The sequence below is a fragment of the Oryzias latipes genome, chromosome 17 (assembly GCF_002234675.1).
Source record: "Oryzias latipes chromosome 17, ASM223467v1".
Classification (NCBI taxonomy): Eukaryota; Metazoa; Chordata; class Actinopteri; order Beloniformes; family Adrianichthyidae; genus Oryzias; species Oryzias latipes.
In genome coordinates, this window is record NC_019875.2 from 1,390,153 (window position 1) to 1,405,287 (window position 15,135).

Here is a 15,135-nt window from a genome sequence, read left to right on the forward strand (position 1 = left end):
GGAGAGAAGGAGAAGTGATCAAAGGTTTCCCATAGAAACCCTTGAAGTCTGAACACAGGACTAGCAGAAAAACTCAATTATGAAGACGAGGTAAATCTACACGTTTTCGCAAAATTTACTTTATTGAAAAAGGTGAAGAATGTATAAACCGTTAGATATTTTAGTGGCCCGAGCGGACAAGTAAAAAATAAAGTCTTGTGGTCCGCACTGCTCGAAAAACAGGACCGGGCCAGCGGACAAATGGCTATGTCGAGCCCTGATCTGTATAAATGAGGCTGTATAAGTGAATCCGGAGTGTAAACCTTTATGAACTTTAGGAGGGTTAAAGTTGTTTTTTTTCTGTTTTGATTGTAGTTTTTTTTGTCTGTGTAAATAAACCAATAAAAGTGTCAAATCTGACAGAAACCAACAAATGAGAGTCTGATCAACTCTTCATTTTGACAGAAACAACAGAGAAAAACTAACATAAGTGCTCCAAATGTAGTTTCAAAGCAGCTGCACAGATAAAGTGTCATCATCTTCTGGAGAAAGGAGGTCATTGTGCTCTGGTTGCACTTTAACACTGACACAGGTCCAAGGCTTCAAGCACAGCTCAGATCGATAGAAACTAAAAGGAGGTGAGCAGCACAGAATCCCGGGAGATCCGTCTTCAGATGAAATGTCAGCACTTGGAGGTTTGTTTTCCAGCTTACACTGATATTTTCAGGCCTCACAAGCTGGAAATGTCGAATGTGGCAGCCTGACAGCAGAGGCCAACAGAACAAGTGGCGTCCCTGCGGTGCTTGGGTGGATGAATCCACCAAACCACGGCTGTGTTTGCCATCATATCTGGAGTGATGATGAACACAAAAGAGTGGGAATTTAAATGAATGGAGGAGGGATTAGTGGTGTCAGGAGTCATCATCCTCGGGTGTTTGAGCGTTTAGAAAGAAAGCGCAGAGGCTAAGTGTCTCTTCACACAGAAGTGCTGCGGCAGCCTCTGGGCTCTCTGTAGTTCTGTCGTCTGTGTCTGGATCACAGCTCCAGTAAAGTCAGCACTGACGGACCACATCCTCCGACTGCACGGCAAACGTGGAAATGCATGTACATTTTTCAGGGAGGCCTGTGGTGTGTCACCTTCATGTCACCAAAACACAAACAGCTCTGGGATTTAAGCGATCCAGCTTTTGACAATTTCCTTCGTCTTTTCGGTGCTAAACCGTGTCAGTCCTCGTCACACATGTTTGAATTTATCGCCCTAGTGACTCATCTCAGACCTACAGCCAGGAAGACAGAGAGAACCCGTTACAAAACCATGTCTTTATTGTCGACAAACATCCACATTTCTCCCAAAAAATTTGAATAATTCTATGTGAAATGAATCACACCCACATCACTGTTTGCAGTTACATCAGACAACAGCTTAAGTTAATAACAAGTGCACTGTTAGAGGAAAAACACACCACTGTCATTAAAAAAGAGAAAACCTGCCCTGGCACAACAACGCCTACACTCCTTTTATGTTTATACAAAAAAAAAACCCCAATACACATCAATTTGGTCATAAAAAGGGTCGACGGAGCAAAATAATGCACTTAGAAATCTGGTTGAGCAGCACATCAACACACAGGCGACCCAGTTCCTCTAAACATCCTTTGCAAACGGAGCAAATACAAACAGAAAGAATTACTTTACTAAATAAAAGTGCATTTAATCAAATGTCTTCTTTAGGGGGAGCAATGATAAAATTAGACTAAAAAAACTAACAAAAAAGATCAAGTTTGAGGAAATACATTTAAACAATTTTAATGATACAGGTTTGAAAGTAAAGTTAGAAAACACTGCAAACATTTACCTATATTTTAATACATCTTTATACTTCAATTAGATTCTTTTGTACCATTATCTATGATAGTTCTTAATGATGAGTTTTTTTTTAAATCTATTTTTAAGGCAGAAATGCAGCTTTGTGTCCCACAGGAAATACATGTCGATTGATTTTGATCAAATTTAGATCTTTTTTCTGGATGAGGGTAGGTTGTGAGGAGGAAATGCCTCTGGTGAATGTTTCCTGTAATTAGTAAGAATTATTATTAATTGTTAGTGTGCCGCTTTTAGGTAAAATCAGAAGACCTATATCATTTTGTGGGACATAGTTTCTGCAGAGCTGCAGGAGCTCAATAATCTCTGGGGCTGTTGTCGTGGAGCTCTGAGAACTCAGAGCAAGGAGCTTGTGGCTTGCCTGGCTTATTTTCTACATCACAAATACACTCTTTTTGCAAATCGTTCTTTAACGATTTCACTAAAGCAATACCCAGAAATGCATTTTAAGCTGAATTTTCTTTAAAAATGTCCTCAATTATCAGAAAAAAACATCTTAAAAACACCAAAAACACAATTTTTCATCAAAGTGGGTCTTCAACAAACAAAAATAGTTAGAATTAAGACCATGAAAACAGAACAAAATAATAAGAAAAGTTTAAACTGTTCCCAATGAACTAAGCTATTAAATATTGTTGATCAGGATTCCTTTTTTCTCTTGTCAACATTGGTTACACTATTGTCTGCAGCTAATAGCCAGATAAGGAAACAAGGATGTAAAACAACTGAGGGTCCCACAAATGTAGCGATGTTTTAGTTCAAATATATATATATATATATATATAAAATTGAAAATACCTGGTATGTGGTTTGGAAAAAAAAGCAAAAACTCATTTTTCACAAAGATTTTACCCATTTTTTTATGCATTCAAAATGAAATCTCTCTTCAACATTGTGTGAGAAAGAAAGACTTTATGAACTTGGATGTGAAGAGATGAGAAGACTCTTTGAGCATCAGTGAGTCGCCTCTGCTCGTCCTCCTCTCAGCATCCGTTTTCTGTCCTGCTGCTAAAGTTCTTCTGCATATTCAGTGGAAGCAGATAGTAAAAGCAGCACTCTGGCTCTTCCCTTTTCCTGTCTCCATATGCAGCGTGCAATCCAGCCGTTTTCCCTCTTTAAAACTTCCAGTCTGCAATGTTCATATTTACTCATTTCAACCATATTTACTGAGCTGAGAGCAAAAACATTCACTGAAGAGGCCCTGACAAAACCAGCTCTGCTGCAAGGACAATGCACCAAAAAGAAAGAAAAAAGGTGCTCTCGGATTACTTAAAAAGTTTAGCCATTAAAGTTCGATCATTGGGTTGCCATGGAGACGATGGGATGTGTGGAGAAACAGCTGCTGCGGATCCCCTCGGCTTCTCATCCTCTTCCCATCAGCAGCGTTCCTCACACACGAGCTCGGTTCACACTTGGAGGGATTTGCCTCATTTTCTAGTGCAAATATCATAATGTGTTTTCGTTTTAACCACGTCTGCTTCACAACGTCCGTTTTTTTTTTGCCTGCCTCATTTTCATCATCTCTCCCTGCTTGACACCGAATCACAAACCACCTGTCAGATCGAAGGCGATTAGCACCTCGACAGCACATTAACTGCCTCAGCGTGCAGCCAACTGTCAGAGTTAAAAGCTTTACTGTTCACAGACATTAAGAGAGCTCAGAGAGAAGTTTCCTGCAAGCAGCAACCAGCGGGGAAGAGAAAACTTCAACAACACAGTGAGCAACCTGCGCAAGCTGCTACTGGAAAGCTCCCCAAAACATGGCAATACTTATTTTAAAAAGAAAAAAAAATGAAACTAATCAAACAGAAGTAAAGAAATTCATTTACTTAAAAAAAAAAAGAATTGTTGTGAGGCACAGGAATGGTCACTGATAAAGAAAAACATACTTACATTTCTGAGAGAAGCAATGTGCAAAACATAGCAGACGATTAAAGAAAATTGATGACAAAGTGTCATTTCTGTTTCACTGGTATCTGTGCTCATGTAAGTTATGTTCCTTATAGTTCAAGCAAAGCTAAGAGGGAATATGGAATATGAAGTACCATATATGGTGCTTCTAGGATGAAATCTATTACAAAACAAAAACAGTTATCCTCTTCATGGCTGAATTTATTTGAACAACAATATTCTTCAGTGCCTCCATTCAAGGTGATCCTAAATGAAGTGTAGTCCTGGATTATTTGGTAAATTGCAAATTATATGACATAAAGGAGTTACTGTGTTATGGGAAATAAATTAAACATTAGCAAAAAAAAGGCGTTAAGCTTATTTTTAGCATTTTTAAGACATTTGAAATGAATAAATCAAATTGATTTTAAAAACTTTTACATATCTTTATCTATATTTTGTCCTTTGGTGCATTAACTTGTCATTTACCGTTTTACTATCAACCAGTTTATTTTTCTTTGATTGGCACTTGCAGAAGTACCACTTTGAAAATCCACATCTATAATTCTGGGTTTGCAATACCTGAAGAAAGTGTAACACGTTGATGGGTTTCCATCAGGATTGGCTGTTTGAGGTCGACACTCAACCTTTGGTTGGGCCTCTACAAAACTTACAGTGGGCCAAAAAAAACTTCTTGTGTGGTATTTATCCAGGGTTTAGCTTGAGGTTGAAAGGGTGGATTAATTTAGCAAAACAAACAACAAACAACTGTCTCTTTTTACTGCTGAATTATGACCTCTGACCTTTACTGATTGGAGTGTGGTTTGCCTTTGTTCTCATGTTGTTCTGCTCCTTTTATCCAGCTGATAAGTTCTATTTCTGTCTTTGGAGTCAGTTTTGTTGGTTGGTAACTATTGTAAAATTTAGGAAATTTCCCCATCGTGGGACTAATAAAGGAATATCTTATCTTAAAAGCTTTTTACTAATTCAGATTTTCTACCTTAGAAGACAACAGCTCTCACTCTGCAAAAAAAGTATTTGGATGTCACAGATTATTATTTTATATTATTCTTAGTCTTTTTTTCTCCGTCAGTTGTTATCGTAACGAACAAATTTCCCACGTGTGGGATCAATAAAGTATTTCTGATTCTGCAAGTTGCCCCACAAATCAGACGATGTGATTTTTCTTTTTCTCCTTTCTGTTTCTCACAGTGAAAGTGTATCTATGATAAACATTACTGACCCAACTTGTAGAAATGTCACTGGCACATTCGTTTTTGCCTCATAAGTGACATTTTCTTATTTCTTTAAATAAAAGCAGGATACTTTACTTGTAAAGAAATGCGGTGTGCATTTTCTTTTTCATTCTTTTTTATTTCATTTTTTATAATCTGGATTATTCGATGCTAAAAAACGTATATATTCATAATAATAAAAAAAGACAGGCTAATACTTTTAAGAACACTCCCTTTAAGTGAATGGATGAAATCTCCCATGGGGAAAAACAGAGCTCTAGAAATCTGGAATTTTCAACACATTCTGGAAGCATTCAAATGTTCTCTGGATCATTTTCAAACTAGAAGACACCACTTTGGTCAAATCACAGTGAAATAACAGAGATAACAATAAACTTGCTCTGTGCTAAACACAATCCTGCTCGTAAATGTTGCATCAGAGAACGTGGTGGTTTTTGAAACTACACTAAGCTGTAAATCTCTGCAGGAACGGTTCATCTGCCTAAAAAGCCGCGGTGACAGTCAGAAAAAAGGAAGGCTTTAGGCAAGACACCAAAATAACCCATTAATCTCGCTACCGTACCCACTCTGTGTTAGGAACGTTTTTATTAACTTCATTATGCATCTGTCACTCACAGTAATTAGTGCTTTAAATAGATGAAAAAGTACATGCCAATTTGTTAGAAAACATTCAGAAATCTAAAATTTTCTGCTTTAAGTGGGCGTTTTTAGGAATAATTTAAGGATTAAGGTGTTCAATAAGTGCCTAAGAACCTCTGCTGAGTGCCTCGTTTAATTCCCTTGAAGCTGCAAGCAGAATAAACCGGATTTAAGAGCAGCTCCGACTGGCAGGGCCTGGTTATGGGTAAAATATTCCCTTTCAAACCAAGCAAACATTCATTTATTCCTGGTAGAAAAGAGTCTGCTGTTGGATGACATGAAGCCCTCTGACTCGGTGCAATGGAGAAATAAGTTAAACACATGACGTTTTACTGTGGCAGAACTACAACATTTACAGCTGAAATATCTACACATGTTGAAACAAGAACACCCTTCAGTGCTGTCATGTACACAATTTACAGTGAAACACAAAACTGTGCACCCATTGTTGTGTGGAGCCACAGCGTCCATGGAAGAGTGGGACCGGCTCGCAGTGCAGTGTGAAGTCCTGAGCCAGAGCGCTCCAGAAACCCCTGCACGCCGCAGGTTACAGGAAAAACTCCTTCGGGTTTTCGCCGGAGACGCTGTGGGAGTCAGCCTGGTGGTTGTAATGGAAATCCTGACTGTCTTCCTGTTTGACTTCCTTCACCTCCTGGCTGTGATACGTCTCTTTCCTCCGGTAGAGGAATCTAGCAGTTATAGCCAGGATTGTCATCACCACAAAGATGACCACAGCTATGACACCTGGAAGGTAGAAGACAATTTACAGCTTTGCAGTGGCTGGTTTGATTGTTTATGTTATAGTTGAACCAATTTAGACAAGGAGTCTTTTTGGACTGAATGGGGGTGCAGTGGTTAGCACTATCACCTCACATCAAGTAGGCCCTGATTCAAATCCCAGCTGCGACCTTTCTGTGTGGAGTTTGCATGTTCTCTTCATGCACATGTGGATTTTCTTCAGGAAATCCTCCCACAGTCAAAAACATGCTTTGTAAATTCATTTTTGTCTCTAAATGGTCTATGTGTGAATGTAAATGTGCGTGGCTCTGGTCCCCTACAATACACTGGGGACATGTTCAGGATGTACCCCACCGTCACCCAACAGTAGCTGGAATAGGCTCCAGCAACCCTGTGACCCCAAAAGATTTTAAGAGTGTTTGGAAAACGGATGGATGGAAACAATAAAAATAACTGCAAATAATCTCCATAGTTAACCTGGCCTCAACTGAAATGTCATGTTTCTGTTTCTAATGAGTCAAAAAACGCTTTCATTGGCTGTCAATCAGTCCAAAGTGGACTTAATTTTGAAGTACAGTGTACAGTGTTCCCTCATTTATTGCAGGAGTCTCCTATCTTGTCGGGATAATGCTACACATTTGCCCCATTAGCGTGTTCACAATAAAAGCCTTCAAACTCTTTTCTCCCGTGTTTGAACTCTCAAAATGTGAACTTTCACAGAAACAGAAGTCTGTTATTAGTTCTGATCGTGATTGAACATTTATGTAACTCTGAACACATCTGTACTGAAGACATAGCACAGAGGTGATTGATTGACAAGGTCAACAAGCAATTAGGATGCAGAAAACAGTGCACTGTAAAAAACAGCATGAAAACCCACAGTGCCTTCATGTGTGTTAGAGATACATGAGTTTTAACCTGAAACATACCTCTGTTTTTGGAACCCAAAGCAGTGGTTGTACACTTCTTTAGCCTCAAACTTACCACGGGAGCTAGCATAACCTGCTTTCTGGAATACCCCCCAGAGCTTTAGCTCCAATTATTTCATTCTTTTAAGTTCAAAATATTTTTATTTGACTTTTCTTATGAATAAAGACACACATAAATGCAAAGTCACAATGGCAAACAGCGGGGCTGACAGAAATAAAATTAATAGAAATGAAAGATAAAAACAAACATCCCTTACCCTCCCCCTTCCCATTCTGTCACTGCCAACCATCTTTGGCGGGATACCAGCGCACTGACACCCCATGAAGAGCTTGAAGCTGGTCTATGTTCGACATGGTAATGCATCCTGGTGACCTCGCTCCCATATCTCCTGAAATGTTTCCAGAGAAAAGCCCCACTCCTCAAAGTTCCTGCTCTTATTATTGAATGTTTACATTCTTTTGACTTCTGTAGCTTTTTAACGGTTTATGCAGTTAACGTAATTCTATCTGATTCTAAATCGGAGAAAAGCTTTGTGCTGATATGCAACACTTTACATTTGCATTTATCTTTAAGTATTCTATATGTGTGCAAAGCCGACATGAGAAAAAGATTTTCTGATTCACTCTGATTGTGTAAATGGTCAAAGAGTTACGGTGTGTAAAAGAGCTGGCGACAGCTCTGGTGTTAAATAGTTAAGTAAAATTCTTGCTTGCTGGATTTTAAAGGTCACAATGAGGATAAAAAGCACTTCAACAGGAAGTGGGATTCCAGTGTTGGGAAACTGGCGTCTGCTAACTTCATCCTCGCGTGAATCTCTCTGAGTGGTCACGGCCTCGCAGCACGTCTCAGTTAAGTCAGCTCTTTTCGCCCTGAGGATGAGGATGTTCCAATAATCTAACTTCAGTGTAAAGTGCAGAGTTTTGCACATTCAGACTCAGCGGGACTCTTCTCCCCACCCCGCCTTTTCTTCTTTATTCAAAGGATCATCTAATTGGAATTCCAAAATGGAGCTAAAATCAATTTCTCACTTTATTACTTTGGTTTTAAAACTCTAAGGCATTTGAAGATAACAGCTTTAGTTGGTTCAGCTATCTTTTGTTCGCTCAGATACAAAGTCACAAAGACATTTTTAACTATTTTAATTTAGTTGACTCTCACTTTTATGGGAAGAACTTTACTCTTCACTATAAGAGAATGCAAAGCAGAGAAATGAAGAATAAAATAGACTTTCATGTCGTAATTCCACTGTTGCGACTTCAGAACTTCTCTTTGTTTGATATTTATCTCAATCTGTAATGCATCAGGTATTACAGAGTCCAGGAGGAAGAGACAAACCGTACCTCCAATCAGAACTGAGTCCGTCTTCATGGCGTTGACTAAAGGTTGGCCTGAGCCCATCGAGCCGGGGTCATCTATAGCAGAAAACGGGAAATGATTAGGTTAACTGGGATTATTTTACCATTTCAAAAACAAAAGAAACCATAGGAAAAACAAGACTTCATTAATTACTGCAGGAAGAGATTACAAGAGCAGCATCAGAACATTTGTGTCGGTGACAAGGAGTAGCTAAGCCATTGTCCGTCATTTAAAAGAATTAACACATCTAGTCTGTTGGTTTTGAAAATGTTTGTTCATGGTTGCATCGTAAACCCAGGCTGAGAGAGTCAGGAATGACTGGCCCTCAAATACCAGAAGCAAAATGATCCTCAGAACAGCCTTTATGTCTCTGTTCAGCATTTTTCAAATCAGATTTTAATTCATCGTCCGTCTGCTGTGAACTTTGATACCATCTGTGATTCAGGGAGGCCATTTGTCTCCAAGCAAGAAGAAGAAAGTGTCTTTTTCTTTCTTTATGAAACTACTTTCCACTGTGGCCTGAGGCTACGATTCACTCTGACCCCCAATCTACCCCCCACCTTGATTCAATCTGTGATTTACACCGCGCTGAACGACAGCCGGATTTAGCCCAGAACAGCATCCTGTCATCTGTCCTGAACTCAAAAAAACACACGTCTGTCACGCATGGTCCTAGTTTGAAAATTATAACATAATTTATGTGTAATTGATCCTAGAATTAGGTAAAAATACTGTATTTCCCTTACCATAAGGCACAACTTAAAAGCCTTAATTTCTTTCTAAAAATGAGAGTGAACCATATAATGCAGAGCGCCTTATGTTTGGATACATTTTTGTTGTGTTAAGTGATGTCATAGTGAGCAAAGTCACAGTAGAGGTTTTCTTTAGTGCAATCAGACTTTTTTATGTGTGGCAAACAAGGTGGGAACTTATAGTAAATATGCTAATGGGGCTAACGTGTAGGTTTTTTTTTACAAGTTACTAACAAGGTTGGGAGATAGCATAGTCACAGTTACGTTTGTTTTAAGGGTATCATTCTGTTTTTTTACATAATGCAAAGAAGGTTGGGAGTTACAGCTATTGTGAAAACCCTATGGCTAACACTTCCTCTAACCTGGCTAACATGTAGAGTGTTACAAACAAGTTCTAGAGTTACTGTGAACACAGTTAATAAAGTCTGACTGAATGACGAACTTATCTCTGACTCTTTTGACTCACTTAATGCATCTCATACAGTAGTTCAGTCCTCCTAATATATAAGTTTGACAATAGACCATTGGTGAGGCACCTTCTAATCCAATGCGCCCTTTAGTGCAGAAAATATGGTCCAGCACATGTCCGTCTTTGATTGTGTCGTGATTTTCTGTTCTGTAGTATGTTTAAGCCCTGGTTATTCTTAGGAGCTTAGTTTTCAGTTGATGCACTTCCTCTGTGCTTTTAACACAGTTCAGTTTTCAAGCTCTTCCTGCCAGTGAAATATCCCTCAGTGTGTTCATAAATGACCTTTTCAGTTTGCTTCTTCCCTTCGTCTTCACTTTTCAGTGTTCTCATATTGCAGGTTTTTAGTTTGAGACATTCAAATTTTGATTTTTTTGAAGTGATGTTTCAGGGGATTTAATTTAGTTTACTCCATTAATCAACATGTTCAGGTCCTAGAAACAATTGTTCCTGACAGTATAGACTCTGATTTACCTTCTAACAGCTCCCACTAGATTAAACCTGTTAGCATAGATAAATGCTTGTATTAAGTACACTTTGATAAAGCAAAGTGTAGAATTCATACTCATCTGAGTGCAAACAATGAAAAATTAGAGACTTTTACAAATACTTTAGGCATTAACTACACAGAGCCAGTTGATCTAAAATAGGGTTACAGATAAAAAAGGATTGTAAAGGTGAGGCTGACAATAACCATCACCAATATTTAAACTATAAATTAATTATTATTTAGAATGGACTGCTGAAAGTCCAGATCTCAACCCGACGTAAACGGACAACAGAGCTGCTCATGAACAAACACCAAGAAAACCCAAATAACTGGAAAAATGTTAAGCACCAAATTATCTACAACAACATCAGAGCCATTTTGGAAGCCATAGTTTTTTTTGTGCTTAATGTCGTTTTGTCAGCTGTAAAATGAATATGATTAATACTAACAAGTGTAAACATAGTTTGATCACCCATTACTGTGTGGTTATACTTGGCTAACTCTAGTTAGAGTCATAACATTTTTCCTAATCATTATCAACTGTAAAATAATTCCAAGCTGCCTTTTCAACAATTGTGAGAGCCCTTGATAAGAAACTATAGCTCTTTTAGACGGAGATATGCAGGATTTAGTCACAGTGGTTCCCTGATTTACAGACCTCTGCCTTAGGGCTAACATTTAGTCTAGTGCAGTTAGGAGTAGGAAGCTATGTGGAAGCAAATTGAGTCATTTTGGCATAATTTACGCATCAGGAACAGTCAGTGAACCAACATCCCACAGCACTTCCTGTGTATTTTCAGACTGTTCATATGGTCAATCAGAAAATGCTGATTGCAGCATACATCAGCCAGGAACAGTAAAATCACTCACTAGGACAGTCGAGATCCCTTTTCTACAACAATTTGGTGGCAGGAATTGGTGGTTAAGAACTGAAAATGCAGGATCACAATGCCTGTTGCCAGAAAAACCGTTAAAAAAATAAACTGAAACATGACAAAACCCTGGGCTCAACAAAGGAGTGACAGAACAGAACAGAGTAGATGACCTGGCGCTGAGGAATTGAAAACCACTTAAATACCCCACTAAACAACAGAACCCTCACCATTAGATATGCAGAAGAGTTGAAGAAATGATAGAACATTGCATGTAAAGATTGCTTATATTTTTGGATTTTTTCACTCTATTTTTCCCAATTTTCTTTATTTTTTCACATTAGTAGCTCTCATAGAGGTCACAGCAGCTGCATTCCGTTGTATCCATTTTCTCTTTAGAAAAACTAAAAAACTCTTCCAGCAACTGATATGCTCATCTAAACAAACATTATAGAAATGTTTCTAAGACGATTACAAAATCTTGAGCTCACAGACTGAGGGTGTAATTTAAAAAGATCACTAATACACAGAACATAATTAAGTGCACACCAAAAGAAATTGCACATGCCATTTAATTTCTATCTACAAGAGACTTCAGCTTCTTTCCAGCTCTCACCTGACAGGCGGTGTGTGTTCTCAGCTGCATATGGGTTGGCAGAAGCTGCAGAACCACAACTGGACTGCACTAAAGGTCCGGATATCACAACAGGACTGTTGTTCGGGTGCAGAAGTGCGGCTTTTAGGGGGCTGACCGAGTTAAAGCGAACCACTGACAGACAACCGCTATAACCAAGGGACCCGAGCCGGGCCAGGTCTGGATCCAAGTCATCAAATCCTGGAAAACAAAAGATTTGTGTTGTTATTTAAATGAGCAAAAGTCAGAAGTTTTTCCTGGTTCCACCCCATAACTGAGTCCAAACATTAGAAATGAAAAATCTTTATGGTTTTCTTGATTACAAGTAAACCTATTATTGAAATATTGATGGTGTTTTTCTAAGAAGTGGAGCGACTCTGCCAGATAAATGACGGCACGCACCAACAGGTCCAGAGATTCCCTCTGATTAGAGTGAAACAACAACATTGATCTAATTAGTTCACACATCAGTTCACACACCTCCAGTACAGCAAAGGAACAGCTTGAAATTCTGCCCCCCAACACTTCCATATGCACCTTCACCTCTATCTGTTGCTGTCATTGACTGAACTTCTCCATCGTTCATCCGCGCTCCTTGACGGCGGCGTCAACAGCAGCTGTGAGAGCGTGCATTACCGCCGTGAGCAGCTGCATCAGTGTCTGACTGAGAGCTGACTGCGGCTTTACCGGGACACATCTGCATGTTGATGAGAGCAGCAGGAAACATCCCTGCAGCCCGTGAGCTCCTCTCAGTCGACAACCCCCCCTCAACCCCTCTGTGCTCCTTCTGGCTCCATTAGTTAGACTGATGGATGACGGGGTTGGGAGAAAAGGACAGAGAATCCACTTTACTGCTGCTTTTCTGATCCTGATCTGACTCTCTGCCTCCCGTGGTGTGACAGTGTGGGCGACGGGTCAGGCGTCGATGTGACAGGGTTAAAACATGCTGTGTTAGCGCATGCTGGACCTACAAGTGACAAAGAGCCTTGGGGACATTCATATCACAACATCTGTGGTGGGAGATGAGTACCACGCACGATAAAGACACACTCCTTTTCTAAACCACTGTTGCTGTCTTTGACTGAGCAGATTCAAAATTGCTTCAGAAAGAAAACATTTTTTTAATTATGAATTTAAAAGTGAATGTTCTGCTTTCATTACAGCAAGCACACAAAAAACAAAAAGCACAAGATGAGGTAAAAGGAATAATCTATCACAAAAAGTCTTGTACTGGATGAGAATTTTTTTTTGGATGAGAAACAATGTTGAATCGTTGGTATATTTCAAAGTAATCTGGATTAACAAAAAAAAACCACAAACGTTGATAAAGGTTCATATCTCACTCTGCTTTTGATGGAGCTGCTCAGAAGATGAAAAAGTTACAATCGAGCCAATTCCTGTTTCAAATCGAGCCAATTACTGTTTTAACTCACCGTGGTTTCAAGTCCCAGCTCACTGGAGCTCAGTGGAAATACAGACAAACCTACACAGAAGAATTTCTCCCTTTGGACTGAAAAAAAGGATCAGACCTTGAATTGATCTAATCTCGACTGACTAATCTGCAACACTGATAAATCAGTCCATTAAAATGTTTTCTTTGTTTTTTTAATACTGCCTTGTTTGGAGGATTTCAGATATTATTTAAGATATTAATTTAGTTGAGTTAATTAACTTTATCCTTAATTAATATGGAAGCGATTATGTAGCATAAATAAAAAGCAAAGTCAAAACCAGAAATGCTTTTTCATTTTCAAAATGAAGCTGCATTTTTTGACTCAAAATTAAAAAGAAAAAGCAACACACCAAAATGCTTTATCATTTTATACTTCAACACAGCTTTTTCTGTCACTTAATTAAAATGATAAATAAAATGGTATTTGACATTTCATTTTAAAAAAGGTCCACGGTAAATGTGTAGCATAATTCATTTAGAAATGTCTAATTTGACAATTAAAATGGATTAATAGAAATGCTTTTTAATTTTCAAAATGTAGCTGCATTTTTTGACTCAAAATTAAAAAGAAAAAGCAATATTTCAAAATGCTTTTTCATTTTATACCTAAAACCGCTTATTCTGTGTCATAATTAAAGCGAAAATGCAAAGAGGGGATTGCATTTGCATTTTAACATCCACCCCGCGCACCTTGTCACAATATTCATTTAGAAAAAGCCTTAGCAGATGGGAGGCGGGGCGATGACGTCACTGCTTTTCTCCGTGTGTCCGGCCGCTGAGAGACACACACACACGCACCAGGAGCAGACTGTGTTAGCGGCAGAGACGAGAGTTTTGTGATGGTTGTGAACTTCTGATGAGTTTCCACAGCTTCTCAGGACTAAGTAGCTGCATGTCCGCCTTCTGCGGTCCTCCTCCTGACCATCATATGAATTTGTGTTTCCAGTGGTGTCCAGAACAAAATAAACACTGATGCAATTCCCACATATTTACACCTTGATCTGCAGCTTCGCGGTGAATTTACTGTTTGATGACAGCTGGAGCTCCATTAACAGACAGCAGATTTCTTGATGCTAAACGTTGCTGGTTGGACCAAAAACACTCACTCAGCGCAAAGCTGCAGGAGACTAACTTCATAATGTGCTTTTATTACAGTTATGCTAATATTTTACGGCCTGCTCTGCTCGATGATATGTTTTTAAATCCGTGCGGTCAGACGACGCTAAAGTTGGCTTACGATTCACAGCTTCTGATTCGCGAGAGAGCTAAAGGAACATTCTGCTGCATTTTTCACATTAAGATTACGTAAAACCGGGTCCTGTTCAAAAACCGCTGGACCTGGCCTGCTCAAACCTGGATTCCTGGATCTTAATAAATCAAACAGCAAATTCACCGCAAAGCTGCAGATAAATGTGTAAATATCTGGGAATTAAATCAGTCTTTATTTTGTTCTGGACACCACTGGAAACACAAATGCATATGATGGTTTCTCAGATCGTAGCAGTATTTCCGCCTTCAGCGATCGTCGGGAGCTTCGCGCTCCGCTATGCGATGGCAGCTGGCGGTCCGCAGAACAAAGCTTGTCCGCGGTGCGTCCGGAGGAGGACCGCAGAAGGCGGACATGCAGCTACTTAGTCCTGAGAAGCTGTGGAAACTCATCAGAAGTTCACAACCAACTCAAAGCCGGTTTCTCTGCCGCTAACACAGTCTGCTCCTGGTGCGTGTGTGTGTGTCTCTCAGCGGCCGGACACACGGAGAAAAGCAGTGACGTCATCGCCCCGCCTCCCCTCTGCTAATGC

At 39.4% G+C, this 15,135-nt stretch overlaps 1 protein-coding gene across 2 annotated transcripts in view; it reads right to left on the reverse strand.

The window, feature by feature from the left end:
- Positions 1 to 1,279: 1,279 nt before the first annotated feature.
- The window catches only part of LOC101156435 (contactin-associated protein-like 4), a 199,148-nt gene continuing 185,292 nt past the window's right edge, over positions 1,280 to 15,135 (reverse strand). For both annotated transcript variants that reach the window (XM_023965220.1, XM_023965219.1), the window contains exons 22-24: positions 11,866 to 12,084; positions 8,654 to 8,725; positions 1,280 to 6,389 (exon numbers count right to left, since the gene is read on the reverse strand). In XM_023965220.1, the coding sequence (XP_023820988.1) occupies positions 6,193 to 6,389; positions 8,654 to 8,725; positions 11,866 to 12,084 (488 nt within the window). In that variant the 3' untranslated portion in view covers positions 1,280 to 6,192. The remainder of the gene's footprint in view (positions 6,390 to 8,653; positions 8,726 to 11,865; positions 12,085 to 15,135) is intronic.